Genomic DNA, 15,650 nt, shown 5'->3' with positions numbered 1-15,650 from the left:
CATGTACAATAAGCACCTTTATTGAACATCTCACCATTCAATACACATTCCATTCGACATCTTAAATTGCTAAATTACAATCCAGTTTAATCTTTCAGTAAAGAAAGAAAGACAGACTTCAATTTTGCTTATTAAAAAAAAAAGTGTTAGATCTGTGTGGTGTGTAACTACAGAACCATTAGAAAAGCTAGGGCTGTAGTCAAATATGTAATGTTGATGTCACACAAATTTCAAAGCCAAAAAACAGTCTCTTTCCTATGGAATTATCCATATAACAAGAACAACAAAAGTCAGTTTGTTTTTAAGGCTGAAGGCTGGTAAAAGTGTTTTCTATTTCCTAGTTTTACATAAGGTGAACACTTCACAAAAGTTATTAAGCAGCAAAATATTTTACATGCATTTCAATAATGTAAAAAGATCCAAAATTTTAGACAAACTAAATTTTCAGAGACAGCGTTGTTTGCTTACAATCTAAATACAATAGCCTCAATACAGCAAGAGTTTCCTCTAGACATTCTGTACGGCACGCACAACAAAGTCGTTGGCCATAATCCTGCACTGAGTAGCAAGCAGGCAGATCCCTATACCTAGGCAGAGCCTGAGTGATTTCAGTCAGGCTCGGCCTGTGCAGTTCTCAGTGCGAGATACTCTTAGAGCCTACAACTTGGCTGCCCTAGGTTATTAAGTGCAGTTTTGGTTCAAGGCTCGAGAACAGTTTTAAAGGTACAATTTATAACAAACCACTGGCCAGATTTAATTTTTTTAAAATGGGCTGCTTATTGTCAGATCTATGCTCAGAAAGATACCATTATTCAGAATTTTGAATACCCCTACCACATTTAAAGAGAGAAATCTTCCTAGGAGGGAGCCTGTCTTACTCTACAAAGATGCCCGGATAGAAGGTTTTGCAATTTGATTGTGACGTTTCACACTAACTGCCACTCAAGCCAACAACTGTTGCTTAGTCTATAGTATTACCAGTGATGCTCTGCTGTAAAGAAAGGGAGCTGACCCTGCTAACAGGCACACTTAAGCAAAATAGTCAGTTTAACCAGCACTCAAGGGTAAACTTGCAGAATCATTTCCAAAAAGCTTAAGGCGACATGAGAGGATTAGCTTCTCAATAGCATCCAACAGAAAGATGATATGGTATGTTAGACAAAGGCGCTAAAAGACTAGTTACAGAAATTAAGCCTTAGCAGCATGGGAAGACAGACATTTCCAGCAAAGAAAAAAAAAAGTCAGCGTTTCAGTTATTTTCTTTTGTAAAATAAAAGTTTTTAGTCAGCATGAGTTTCATCACTACTATAAAATACAGGATTGCTATCTTCATAGTTAACATTTATGTTCTTTAGCAGCAGACAATGTAAAGCATTTTCTATGAAAGCTAGGAAAGGAGTTCAGCTTGCAGCAGATTTTGGTTTATGCTTAAGCACAACTCTCATTCCCACAAAAGAGCCTTAATGTGGAAAGCAACCCTTTAAAACAGGACAATAGAAGTTAGTAGAGCAGCAAAGCCTAACCAATGAGGAAATAACAGCAGATGTCACCAACTGGCAAGGGTGAATGGGGCTCAGTAAAGAGAGGAGAAATTAGGCCTTTGTAGAACTCCCACATAATTCTGCGTACTGGTTTGAAATGTGTAAGGATCAAAGTATTCTAAAAGAAATAGTAGATTTCTTATAGCCAGGATCCCCCTAAGGACACAATCAGCTTTTAGTAAGGCTGGTAAAACTACATTATTAAAAAAACAGTCTTGTCTGTTTTGTGAAATAAATTCTTCTATTTCTTCTTAAAACTAAATTGTCATAAAGGCATCCCTGTTAAACTAACAAATCCACTGCCATCATTGTTCATATCCAAGATGCATCTTCCTCTAATTTTTTGATATACACAAAACACATAGCTGGATCTTCCAGCTACATTTTTTCCTCCATTAGCTACAACTCAATGGAGAAAACTATTCAGCCTGCACACTAGATTACCAAGGTCTTGCTTTAGAAAAAAAAATCTAGTTGCGGGGTAAGCATACAAATGTGAAAGCAAATTTCAAATAAATCTATAGTGTTACTAACTGGTCGCGGAATTCTCCACAATTTTTAAACTCAGGATATAATTATATATGCGCAGCTCGGACCCATAAAAGAAAGATGCCTATGTCAATCGGCACTGTGTTCTGGAAGTTCTACAGCAAGAAAACAAACACCCTTCACACTATTTTTTCTGAAGAGTACTTAAATAAGCCATCAAAAGTAGGTAGGACAAATGTTTCAATCTTCCTTCCCTGCACAGGCTTTCAAGCTTTTTACAAGTTAATGATATTTGTTACTTCCTAAATAAATGTCAACATTAAAAGGAGACAGCTAATCACTCATGAATATCCTGGCAGTGAAGGAAAGAACTAGTCATGGTATGTATACACGAGGGCAGAAGATAAGTAGGTAGTAACAGGCTTCTTCAAACTTCCAAATGGCAGGTAAAAAAGAAAATTAAAGGTAGTGAAAGATGCACAGCAGAACACTCTTACAATTAGCACTGGTAGGTTTCCTGCTGGTGGTAGCCACTTTCTTTGAAAAGTGATATTTGTGACACCAGCAGGGAAAGGTGCAGCATAAACTAGTTTTCAAATCTGAGAAATTTAATTACCAGGGGCCCTAGAGAAGTTATTTTCCAGTAACATTGCCCCCAAAAGCAAAAAAGTTCAGATGGTTTAATGCTTTACTTTCTTACATGTTCCATACAGCCTAAGAGGGGTGAAAATTCTCTTTAAGTCCTTTATGCACTAGAAGAAGTGTGTTCACACCAAGTCAGAAGTTGTAATTTTTAAGTGTTTGAACAACTTTTTTTAAAAAAGGTAAAAATGTGTGAATTTAATGCACATGAAAGGTACTGAATCAACAGATCTAGACACCAAAGTGTTCCATTTATCAACAGAATATGCAGCACAGGCAACTGCATATAAATGCAAACTTCTCCATAGTGCCAGTTGATGTACCATAACTATCTGGAGGGACCAGCTGCAGTGAACAGGGTTTTAATTTGCTGGCATCTCTCCTGGGACTGCCAACAAGATTCTTACTGTAAAATGTGGTGGTGAATTTTGCGATATGGACACTTGTCCAGTAGGATCTGAACAATATTACCAGCTCACTTTAGAACAGCCATCAATCAAGCAGATGATCATTTGTTGTTACCGTCCTGAGGCTGCAGAATTAAAATGATTTTTGTTCAGTGTTATTTACAAAGGTATAAGAGGAAAAAAATAGCAGGTGGAAAGGCCAGTTTGGATTTCAATAACTGGAAATAATTAAAACATTTGTTGTTATCTGTAGGAACTGAGAACTGCAAAGCCAGAGACCATGTAGGTGTACATACAAAAGTTTAATTTCTCAACAGTGGTGATGGGGTTGGAAGAAATGGTCATCACATAAGACTATGGTATGAACTCCTCCGCTCCTCCTTTCCTATTTGAAAAAATTTAAAAAATTTAAAATTTAAAAAAGCTAGCCAATGAGCTGCTTGTGAAGTGCTAGTCCAAATCTCCATTTTTAAGAAATGCTGCAACTCAAATAGTTACCTACTGAGTAGGCTGGTGAAAAGCAAAACATAAAAAGGGACAAGCACCAACATCAGTGAAGGAGGATTTTTGACCACGCAGAATCAGGGCCTAAAATGCAAACACAGATGCAAGTAACTTTATAATACAGGAAAGTTTAGAGGATTGGCGGCCTTTAAAAAAAAAAAAAAAAAAAAAAAAAAAAAAAAAAATCAGTATTTTGCTATAATTTTGACAAGATTGAGGTGGGTCAGTTGACATTTCCCCCTAAGCAGAGGACTACCAACAGAGTTTTAATACCAGCATCATTGCATGTCACATTTGACCACTAACCCAGTTATTTGGAGACCTCTGAGATTCTTTAGGAACAAACTCAGAAATGCCAGGGGACATCATTCAGAATTATTTTTACATCTGGTAATCTGTATGTCTACCTATAGCTATTTTTAAATTCTTAAACAATTAGAATTAGCTTGCAAAACAGCAACAAAATTTAGTTATTTTCTTTGCCACAGTTCTAAGGGTAAAGGCATTGAAACACAGACTGAAAATTCCTATCTGCACATGGCACATCATAATACAAATGAGCTAGGGCATGGACCCCAAGCCAGATGCAGAAAGGTGTGCCATCCAATGTACACTTTTGTATACATTAAGAAGTGTTTTAAGATCTTATGTTGCATTCAAGATTCTGCAATTTTAATGATAGCTAAGTCACTGACAAAGAAAGAAATGGATATTGCCCAAGATTTAAAACCAAAATAAAAAAAAAATGCAGCAAGATGAATATCCAAGAAGATCTCACACTGAAGGAAAGAATTTTGGAGAAGTCTTTAAAGTTGTCGGACTTTTCTTTCAGTGCTTGCAATATTGACATCCAGCGTGTCTACTTTTTTGGTTAGCCGGTCAAGAACGTCATCCTGCTGATCAATTTCTGTCTGCAGACCAAGAGCCAGGTTTTTCAGACGGCCCAGCCCAGAGGACATTTCATCTGTCAACGGAGAGAGCAAATATGAAGATTCACACAGCAGGAATTACAAGATATAGGGTGCCATTTAAATGGATTCAGCCAAAATTCCACCCATTCCCCCAAAAATCTTAAATTAAACAAAATGTCAGTGAAAACTGTTGAACTATTCCCTTCCAGTATTTGCAACACAAATGTTGCAACACTGGTAATGTGTTAGTACCAGAAAAGTGACTAATTGTTTTCGTTGCTCAATGTGAATGTATTGTAAACTAAAAGACACCATAAATGGTGAAAACTAAATTTGATCTTTCTTAACTAAGGTATTTGTCATGTTTAAAAAATATTTCAACATGTTATCTTTCTCCCTTTACTTTAAAAATAGATTTCTTTTTCTTGCCTTAGTACATATGATATCCTGACATGAGCAGTATGTCAACATAGTTTGTTCTTTAAATTGATATTTATTGTCAAGAAAGATCAAAATATATAGCCATAAAAAATGATTAACTCTATAAATCCCCAACCCTTGCAAAAACCCCACTTTCTGTACATGGATTTTTAGAGTATTTCCTTCCAGGAGGTACAAGTGTGTTTAATGTGGATGAACAGGTTTATTTGTTCCCATTTCCTAGAATGGGTTCTTTGAAGAACTTAATTGCAGAAATAAACTGATTGCACAATTGGCTGTGAAATGTTTTGGAAATTAACAAGTTTAGGGTTGGGGTGAGAGTAGAACAGTTGTTATATCTATCCTAACGCTTGCGGCTCAGCATCCTGATCTTCATGCATTTGTTTTCTTCCATATCACTCTTTCCATATCAGACAGAGCAGACAACTACGTGCTGAAGCAGAGGTATTTTATACCGAATAAAACAGACTACAACTGTACTGTCTTGAGAGGTACTAATATATGCACATTAAGGATTTCCGCACATTAAGGATTTCATGTCTTCCGATTTTTTGTTTTCTCCAGAATTTTAAGCTAATTAAATATAAAGTTTTAAGCATTTGTGGATGAAGGCTTCAGAATCCAAACTGATGCACTACTGACCTACTGAGGTTTAACTGTCATTCATATAAACTCAAACATACTATGCAAAATAAATGGTACATTCCACATCACAGAAGACTATGGCAATCATATTTTTGTTATTTAAATTCTAACATGGGTCCGTATTTCTTTACTGATATTCTGATCAGTAATACCTAGCTAATGTGCTTTTTCAGAATAGCTGGATGATCCTGCTTGAGCGTGCTATTCCATTCATTTGAAAGGATGCTGCACAGGAATGTCTGCATAGCAATTGGTTAATCATACAATCAGATATTATTTTGATGTATTCAAAGGCGAGACACTTAAATTATGTAAAGTGGCAATTGGTATCAGGTTAAAAAGTTTTGGGATGACTGTGGTGTGGCTTTCTTTTAAAAAATTGTTCAGCAGTTCACTAACCAAACATTTTTGAATAATTGTTTTTGTCTTAGTGAAATCTAATATTGAAATAAAAGCCATAGGAGCACAGAGAACAGAAAATATTGAGACCCCAGCAGCGATACACCCTTGCAGATGTTATAAATCTGTATGGAAACTATTACTGCAAAAATCGTAGCCAGTTTCAATCTATAGCTGGTTTTATGTGAAAAGCATTTCTAACCTGTGTGGGCTGCTCATGTCAGCTGTCCCTCCACACTCTGCCATCTGGTCAAAGTCCATTTTGGACAAGAAGTGGACTACTAAATTCATAGCATGTGCAAAAGATGATGGGGTTTAATGATGAAGAATGACCTGAAGCAGATCCACCAGGCAGAACCTTTTGAAATAGAGACTGCATAGACAGAAGATCTTTTATGGTCAAAGGTCTGTGTGTGAACTAAATGTAAAGTTTTGAGGACACAGCTGGCTGGGAATAGACTGCTCTGAATCCTCTCAGGCTTTAAATAGCAAGGTATGGACATTAAGTCAGATAGCTTCAATTTCTAACTCACCTAAGTTGCTGTCAATTTTCTGGTGGTAAGCTCGGAGATGTTGATTCTTTGGATAAACATCAGGTTGGACAGAAGAATCTGAATTGGTTCCACTGAAATCATAGTCTGTTAACAACATAAGACATTTCTAGACTTCATTAAGAACAAACAAAACTAGAAGGAATGTTTCAGTACTAGCAGAACTGTTAAGAATTACTCTAGCTGACTGACAGCTGGCTTTCGGTCATCTGACCTCTGTTAGTGAGACCTAGTAGATTCAAGCCAACATCACTATCAGTAGGTCTGGCTTTACGATATGCAGAGACCCATGTTCGCAAGTGGATTTCCTGGTTGTAAACTGAAGTAGTAACAAAGTCCTGTGTTGCTTTCTGTAGTTCTGCTACTTAGATGGGAAAAACACTCGGCCAAAGCCACCAAAGCCGAACAGTGCCCCTTAAGGGTAAGTCACAAGGCAGCTGCTTGTGCCCTCTAGTGGTCAGCTTTCATATGTTGTCAATAGAGATCTATTTAGATGTTTAGCACAAGAAACCCCAATTTTTTTGTTTTTTAATTAATTGAAAGGTTTCTAGCCTTCCTGCTCTCAATTAATGCTTTGCTATCTTCAGAGTGAAGCTCTCTCATCTGTTGGCAGACAAACAATGTAGCACCAGAAGTGTAATTTCCGCACCCCATATTTTACAGGGTCAATGCTAAGTGGTGACATTAACCATTTAAATGCAAAATACCAAGTTCACAGTTATACTCAATTGTTAAGTTTTCAGTGTGTACTAGATCAGTAAGGTGCACAGTGTTTCTTTATTTATAGATTACAATTTTAAAGACTTCAGTATTTACTAACCCCAAATATAAATGGAAAACTAGTTATGAAGTGGGCCCCTACTTAAAGCACACCATGACCATTCAGACAACATTAGCTGAAGTCTGATTAATATAAGAGCAAGGGACAGAACAAAAGCCTACATGCTGCTTTGTACAAATAAAACATTTGTCCCCTGGATGAGGATTAGCTACATCTGTACTGATAAGCTACATCTGTACTGATAAGCTATGTCCGAAAGCTGTGGTAATACATAGTTCAGATATGCTCCTTCTGGACCATTTTTTAACCATTTGACAGACACAGGGTATGGCTATACTTGAACACATGAGGTAGGCTCTTGTACACTGCTTTCTTCCTCATGTAGATGCAGCCTAAAGGTGCTGAGTCTTGCAAGCTCTTTATTGTTAGTGTCTGTGTGTGATGGAAACTTCTTACTGGGAAGGCTAAATAGACACAGATCTAAATTATGTAAACTACACCCAAAGTGATGAGTAACATCAAATAAATTAACAAACCTGAATTATGCAGCTTCCTTAAATTTGGATGACTCTCCTGGTATTTTGGCTCCTGTTCTTTACTAATGACCATGGCTTCTTTTAATCTGGTGACACAAAAAATAAAGTAGTAATATTCTTGGTGCCCATTGGTACAAATCTGTACCTGTTGAACAGGATTAGGCCACAAATTCCTTCAAGAATAAACTCTTTCTTGCTTAGAACTAGTCCCCCTTGTTTTACAGAGACTTATTGGCATTCGTTTTTAATCTTACAGGGCTAAATCATGCACCCACCGAAGTCATTAGCAAAATTCCCACAAAGTTCAATGGGAACAGAATCAAGCCTTCAGACTTTACCAGCAGAGGCACTTGCCAAGACATATAGGCAAACACCCTACACTCACCTGCCCTCACCTCAGAAACAACTACATGCAATGCTGCTGTGATATTCACCTATTTCAGCATTGAAGGTGAATGTCACATGGTTTTGCTCTAAGAAGTCAGTTAGCTTAACTTATTTGTTTTTATTCAGAGTTATTAGTAAATGGGAAAGAGAAATCACAACACCACATGATATTCAAGTGGGAGTTTTTCCAGGGTGTTTAAATATGGCAGGGCTCTGGATTTTCTAATAATTTTTTGGAAGCAGGTATGCAGATTTATAAGACTGTACAGCTACAAACCTCTACATAGTAAAATAATTTTTTAAATAAGAGGAAATTATTTTTACCACAAAATACAAAAAAAGTGAACAATTAAAAAAAAATTTTTTTTAAGCAAAAGTATCAGAATAGGGAGTCACCATCTTGCTAATTTACAACATACAGTTGAAAGAACCTCCTTTCTCATTACAAGTCATAGGAAAATTGGAACATTTCTGTACTATTGAAAGGCAAATTCTATAACTAAAACAAAAATTGTTCAGTTAGACTCAGACTTTAAGGTCAGACGGGACCATTAAGATAATCTAATCTAATCTGACCTCCTGCCCAACGCAGGCCACAGAACCTGACCCATCCATTCCTGTAATAGTTCCCTAACCTATGACAGTTACTGAAGTCCCCAAATTATGGTTTAAAGACTTCAAGGTACAGAGAATCCACCAGCAAGTGACCTGTGCCCCATACAGCAGAGGAAAGAGAAAAAAACCCAGGTCCTCTGCCAATCTGCCCTGGGGGGAATACCATCCAGACCCCAAATATAGCCATCAGCTAAACCCTGAGCATATGGGCAAGACTCACCAGCCAGACATGCAGAAAGAATTCTCTGTAGTAACTCAGAACCCATCCCATCTAACATCCCTTTGTGGGCCATTGGGCATATTTACTGCTAGTAGTCAAAGATCAGTTAATTGCCAAATTAGGCTGTCCCATCATACCGTCCCCTCCATAAACTTAACAAGCTCAGTCTTGAAGCCAGCTAGGTTTTTTGCCCTCACTGCTCCCCTTGGAAGGCTGTTCCAGAACTTCACTCCTCTGATAGCAAGAAACTGTCGTCTAATTTCAAGTCTAAACTTCCTGATGGCCAGTTTATATCCATTTGTTCTTGAGTCCACACTGGCACTGAACTTAAATAATTCCTCTCCCTCCCTGGTATTTATCCCTCTGATGTATTTAGAGAGAGCAAATCATATCTCCCCTCAGCCTTCCTGTTAGATCACCCATATTTAATATACTTTCTTACCCTCCTGTGATGATACTGATTTTCTCTAGAGTTCATGAAAAGCACTTAGCTCACAGACAGCACTTTTGTCTTCAAATGCTTTAAATATTCAGCTTTCTATCACCCTGTGAAATAGATCTGCATACATCAATACAAACCCACAGCAATATGGTTTCCATGACTAAGGCTTAAAAATATTCTTTTGTCCTTCCAAATTTTGAAATCAAATTAGAAAATTAAACATTTAGCTGCGTTTAACATATAATCAACAAGTTATTTTGTAAACAGTTTTTGTAATATTTGACTGAGTGATACTTAAATGGTCAAAGACATTTCATATTTAGTAGGCAAAAATGCATGTCAGTTTGATCCAAATTCCAGAGGCAGATAATAGTTGATATTTATTAATATAGAGTGCCTAAGCGTATCCTAGGGGATCACAATACAGATGAAATACTTGGTCCATGATCTGAGGAGCTTAGAAACTAAAGCCTCAACCCTGCGATCTACCCTGTGCTGACTCTTGTCCCGCAAGTGCAGAATTGGGGTTCAATTTCAGACCCGGCACAACAGAGTAAAAGTCAACAAGATGACCATTACTCAGTGAGGCTAGCACACAGCATGGAATAAAGGAGAATGGAGGTTACGTTACTTAAACTAAAATGTGTTGACTTCTAAACTGTGCAAGAAGAAGTCGGTTTTAAAAAGAGATCTGCATAGAGAAGGGGATAGTGGCAATCATCTGAAGAAAGCTATTCCACTTGTAGGGTGGCATGGTGGAGTAGTGTTTCTTTTTGTCTACATCCTGCTGTGCACGGAATCAGTTTGCAAGACTTCTCTGCTAAGAGGCAGGTCGCCCTGCCACTACCACTCTTCACATTCTCATTTTACTCACCTATTGTTTGCTTGGTACTCAGGGGCTCCATTCTGCTCAGGCTTGGTCTCTGGAGGTTTGGATTTAAAGTAATTTACAAAACCACCAAAAACACTTTTAATGCTATTTATGTGTCTCTGACTAGTTTTTAAATCGTGTTCCATTTTATCCACCATTCGTTCAGTGCGCTTCAGTGCCTCACCCTGACGTACAAGTTCCTGAAGGGAAATTAACAGAAAAACAGAAGTTAATCAAGTCCAGGGGTAGATTGTGGTGTCAATGGTTTTAACATTTAGGAATGAAATTTCAAGAGAAGCATTTCCCCTTTTCAGTCTGTAGTGGGCTGTGTTTTATGGATAATTAGACAGAATTACTATACATCTCCTTAGCATATAAGAGCTCCTCTTTGTTTATCCTACATGTACTTAAAGTGTCTCCGCTTTAAGATATTGGTCATACTTAGGAGAGCCAGCTAGAAGGAAACAGGAAGCCATTAGACTGAAGCCCTCCTTGCTTGCATATATTTAGACTACTGGACAAGTTATATTCACCCCCCTCCAGGACATGCTACTTCCAATATTTTGTAGTCACATCCTTTTTCCTCTCATTTATATTATATGCATGGAAGTGTATATAGAATTTCCATTTCCTGGCCCATTAACTACTTTATAGCACAACTTTTGTGAACTGCATGTAGATTTAAGCAGCTATTTTATTCTCATTCTACCTGCAGAATTTTCATTAATGTCAATGGGAGATTTGCACAAGATTCAAGAATAAATATGGTGTAAGTTTTCTTACTTTTTAAATCCATCATTCTCCTGGCTCTAACCTTCCTTTAAGCAATGGTTATTTATTATTATGTTGGTGCCTAGAGGCCTCAGCTGAGCTTGGGGCCCACTGCACAAGGTGCTGTTCGAAGTCCCTGAAGAGTTTATAGTCTAAGAGATAACACAAAGGGTGACAGGGAAAAAGAGGCATGAAGAAAAGTGACTTGAACAAGGTCACACAGCAGGTCACTGGCAGAGCCAAGAACAGAATAGGGGTCTCCTAGGTCCCAGTCCAGTGCCATATCCATTAGACCATGCTGCCTCATATTTGATTATGCATGCAGCAATTCCTAATGTGGATGAAGAAAGTGAGAAATAGCAATGGTCCAGATTTGAACCACTATACTTGCTAGTAGTACAAACGCTTGTAAATCTTTACCCTCCAGTTATAAGCAGGGTATGATCAGGAATCCGAAACAATGGCTCGCTAAGCCCTCTGGCTCAGCGCCCAAAGGGACTACTTCCTATTTCTTAGCACGAGCTCAGCATAAAAGTGGAAACAAGATTTCTTATCAATTTCATTTTGTCTTCAGCATTAGATGCATGCAAGCAAAAGTGACAAGAACTTGACAATTACATTTCAGGGTGATAGCAATTGTGAAAAAGGATGAACAAAAGCTACCAGGAAGAGGAGCAGAGCCAATAAAAAGAGAAAACAAAAAATGCAAAAACACAAAAAAGACAGAAAACGGACATGCTTGAACAAAAAAGCACCTCTTTCTCCCAGAAGTATTTCTGGGGCGTCTATCTCTGTGGCACTCAAAACAAGAGCTGCCAATTCCAGCTCAAGGCAACTGTAGCCTTCATTAGCTCTTCAGTTCTTATCACTAAGAAATGTCAACTTCCTGACTTCTGCTGTGAACAAGATCTAGAACCTTGTTATATCCACCATTTTTATCAGCCCTAACACCTTTATCTGCCCTTGCCAAGGTATATTACATTGTACCATAGAAGTACAGAGCTGAAAACAGATTGCTGACACAGAGTCTATGGTAATGAGGCAAGCAGTGCTGTTAGAATTATTTCAATTCATGGTTGATATTTTCACTGAACAGGGGTATTATTGTCACACTATTAGACTGCAGTAGGTCTTTGGAAAGGATCCACTAATGAAAACAGATGAAATAGTGTTATTTTCTTACATGATTCTTTCCTGCATTAACTGCTTCCCACAGCATGTGGTTTTAAAATTCTAACGCACACAGGTATGCAGTTTGATATTTCAATGGCTTAAAGATATGCAGCCAGAATCCACTGGCTTCCAGTTGCATTAATGAAAAACAGAACTGCTGTCTATATTCTCTCCTAGGTTTACCGAATTTTAGATGAACAGTCTCACAGTGTCTTTTTTTTCCTTATGTTTCCCACTCAAAGCAACCAGCTCTGTGCCATTCAGATGCTACCATTAATCCCAAATGAAAATCCCAAATCTCCAATTTCTTTCAGATTTTCAGTAACAGACCAAATGGTTCTGTTATCAGGACTGGACTTTTCCTTCCAATATTAGAGAATATTTTTTACCTCCCAAAGTGTATATATTGAAGAGTTCACTATCTAAATCAAGTTAGTCACTCAAATTATTATAAACAATTATATGACTTGTGGATATGCATTCTCTCAGGATAATATATGCAAACAAATTACTATCATCTGAGTAAACATCCTTCCACAACAGATGATGCAGCCTAGAAGACCTAATTAGTGACTCTAGATACCCGGAATAGATATGATCACTTATTCTCAAACATCTGCATCAGAGTAAGAAAATGGTTAACAGGGATGACTCCAAGCACGCTGCGCTATATTAACTGGAGGCCAAAATTTAACAGGGAAAAACAAGGTCTATCAGACTTTATACAGGTAGAACAATCGTTTTCATTAAACAATTGTGGTAACAAAATACCAGGTTAGGTTTTTGCTAATTTTAATTGGCATTTTAAATCAAAATACAGTTACACAACAGACTGACATTATCAGAGTCTTATAAGACCCCATAAAGGAAAGCTTTATTGTAAGAACTCAGGCATACTTTCCTCAAGACTTTAAAGAAGCCAAGGCAGCTACAACTTGGATTTTTTTTTTTTTTCAAAAACACTATCAACTCTCATCCCTTGCAACAATGAACAGTTTCTACAGATTACTAAGAGAAACTAATAGCAGTGTCTGATAAAAAAACCTATAAAGCTTTCATTTTAAATATCCCTTAAAAACAGTTTATATAGCTGTTCACCATGACAGGAGGCAAAATATTGGCAGGCACTTTTAGTTAGGGCTTTTTAAAGTATTGAACTAGATTTTTTCCTGGTTCCAGGTGTTTTTGATTTTTGTGACTACTTAGACATTTAATAAGACCCATAGGCCAATAAGGACTTTTTTGGTATGGTTAGTTAAAAACTGACTATTTTTTCACACTAAGTGGCCTCAATCAAACTTGTGCCCTGATCCTGTACTCATTTAGCCCCATGCTACTTGACTGCATAAAGTTACATACATGCTTAAATGTTTACAAGATCTAGGCCTTAGCACTGATCTCTTTATGTTTAGAGTTAATATTGTTGGTTCAGTCTAATATGTGACTAAATAAATCAGAAGGGCACTTATGTAAAGTTTTGATTATAACAGGTATAAAAATCAATAATGCTGTAATTAAGAACTTACCTCTGATGTAGCTACTCCAATTTGCTCAGATTCATAAATGAGGGAAAGAGATCTATTAGTGCTGTCCTCTGTGGCTTTAGTCCGCCTTAGAACTTCCTGCTGAAGATACCTCTGTTTATTTGTAGTCTCTCTATGTTGTCTTTCAGTAGGGTCATCAAAGATGTCATCTCCATCATTCCACTTGGTTGGCTTTAAACCTTCATCATCATCATCATCATCAAATGGATTATAGTTTTTTGTGTAAGATGACATAATGCCAGGTCCTGTTTTCTCCCTTTAATATATTACGAGTGAAGCTAGTAAGTGAGGTTAGAGTCACACTGGGATTCCTCCAGACTACAGCAATTGCTTAATTTCAGAGGGATTCAACCTCAACAGGATGAAAGATCATTACCTGTAAAGGAAACAGGTTTTTTTATTTACCTTCTATAACACTGAGTTAAGAACAATTGTTCATTGAGATATAAAAATATAAATTGTCACGAGCCACAGAAAGTACGTAAGAGGTATTCATGTGCTTCAGGGCTGGGGACAGCTCTGTGCGAAGTTCAATGAAAGTGGCCTTTCGCATACGAAAGCTCTGCCACCATTGCTCATCTTCCCATGCCTTCATAATGATGTGACCCACTAGTCTGTGCTTGTTTCCCAGGAGCAGAACCAGTGCTCCACCAACTAAACATGGTGTGTGACAGCCTATAGCAAATGTGAATTGTTTCATTCTATGGTTTGGAGCAGGGTGGCTTCAGTAACATCACAACTTTGAGTGCAGTGGCTCCTGTCTCCGCCTTGAAAATACTGCAGGATAAGTGGTGAGGTGTTTGTGATGCTCACAATGACAGTGGACAGCTGAGTGGGCTCCAAGCTTCCCCAGCAAGGGCATGCGCATGACACAGATGGGTTTGGAAAAAGGGCATGAAAAAAGTTCGCCCCTTTGTTTTGGGCAAGGGGGTAGCACACTGCAACATGGGAGGAAGACAACCTTCCCAAAAGGCACTGCGGGATAGTGACCCACGGTGCACTGCTCCGATTAGCGATGCAAGCGCCGCAGGTGGGGACGCAAACCCCCGACGCAATGCCCATGGCGTGATCACGCGCCTCCGACTTAGTACATGCAGTGGGTGAAAGCCGAGGGAAATTAAAGAGACAGCCTTGTCCACTCGCCGGGAAGCGCTCAGGACAGGCGTTTACACGCTGCAATCGTGGGGGCAGAGGGGGCGCTCCGAATGCACAGACCGACCACACCCCCCTCCAGTGGGGCCAAGGCCCGCCCCCGCCTCAGCACCACCCCGGGGGTACGTGGGCCCCTGGCCCCTCCCCCATATAGGAACCCCACCCCCACCCCGCGCCGCCCATCGGGGGAGTCCCCAGGCCCCCGCAGTGACACTCCGCCCACGAGCGCTCCCCCTCGCAGCGCGCCGCCCCCAGCCCCGCGGAGCCAGGCTGCCGCTTCCCCCGGGGGGCTCTGTGACGGAGGATCATTCACCTCCTCGCCTCCCCGCCGCGGGGCCGGCTCCGCAGCTCGCCCTCACTCACCGGCTGCCGCCCGCCTGCGACCGCCGACGTCCCGGCCGACTCCCCACCCAACTGTGCCCGACGGGCTCCGAGGTCTCCTTCGCCACCCCGTGACTACTGGCTCAAACCATTCGCTTCCCCCGCCCCCCGGTCCCTGCGCAAGGGAAGCGGCTGGGAGAAACCACCATCACGCGCTGATGGGGGTGTGCGTGCGTGACACCATTCGAAACCGGAAAGGCGACCCTGGCAGCCTTCAGGCCGAGGCTAGGATAATCCATGTCTAACA

The 15,650-nt window shown here is 39.3% G+C and overlaps 1 protein-coding gene across 4 annotated transcripts; it reads right to left on the bottom strand.

Annotated features, from left to right (window-relative positions):
- Positions 1-4: 4 nt before the first annotated feature.
- On the bottom strand, positions 5-15,583 carry SNAP29 (synaptosome associated protein 29). Of its 4 annotated transcripts, XR_010918252.1 has the most exons (8): positions 15,386-15,583; positions 13,853-14,246; positions 10,386-10,582; positions 7,848-7,933; positions 6,513-6,617; positions 4,362-4,547; positions 3,578-3,667; positions 5-3,464 (listed from the first exon to the last, which is right to left on the bottom strand). XR_010918252.1 is itself a non-coding variant. In XM_067539906.1 (7 exons), the coding sequence occupies exons 2-6, from the start codon at positions 14,102-14,104 to the stop codon at positions 4,390-4,392; spliced, it is 798 nt and encodes a 265-aa protein (XP_067396007.1). In that variant the 5' UTR covers positions 14,105-14,246; positions 15,386-15,583; the 3' UTR covers positions 5-3,667; positions 4,362-4,389. The 4 variants fall into 4 exon arrangements, 2 of the variants coding, with proteins under 2 accessions (XP_067396007.1, XP_067396006.1); XR_010918251.1 differs by having other exon boundaries at positions 3,578-4,547; XM_067539906.1 differs by having other exon boundaries at positions 5-3,667.
- Positions 15,584-15,650: the final 67 nt, after the last annotated feature.

The sequence above is a fragment of the Emydura macquarii genome, unplaced genomic scaffold (assembly GCF_026122565.2).
Source record: "Emydura macquarii macquarii isolate MOO-44397 ecotype Brisbane River unplaced genomic scaffold, CSIRO-AGI_Emac_v2 contig_554, whole genome shotgun sequence".
NCBI lineage: Eukaryota > Metazoa > Chordata > Testudines > Chelidae > Emydura > Emydura macquarii.
Note: the sequence above shows the minus strand (reverse complement) of the source record. Positions and strands in the feature narration are given on the sequence as shown.

Coding starts and splice junctions, on each gene's coding strand:
- SNAP29 (XM_067539905.1), bottom strand. CDS start 14,104: ATGTCATCTTACACAAAAAACTATAATCCATTTGATGATGATGATGAT. Junction 10,583..13,852: donor TTGGAGTAGCTACATCAGAG/GTAAGTTCTTAA, acceptor ATTTCCCTTCAG/GAACTTGTACGTCAGGGTGA. Junction 4,548..6,512: donor GAAAATTGACAGCAACTTAG/GTGAGTTAGAAA, acceptor CTCCGTTGACAG/ATGAAATGTCCTCTGGGCTG.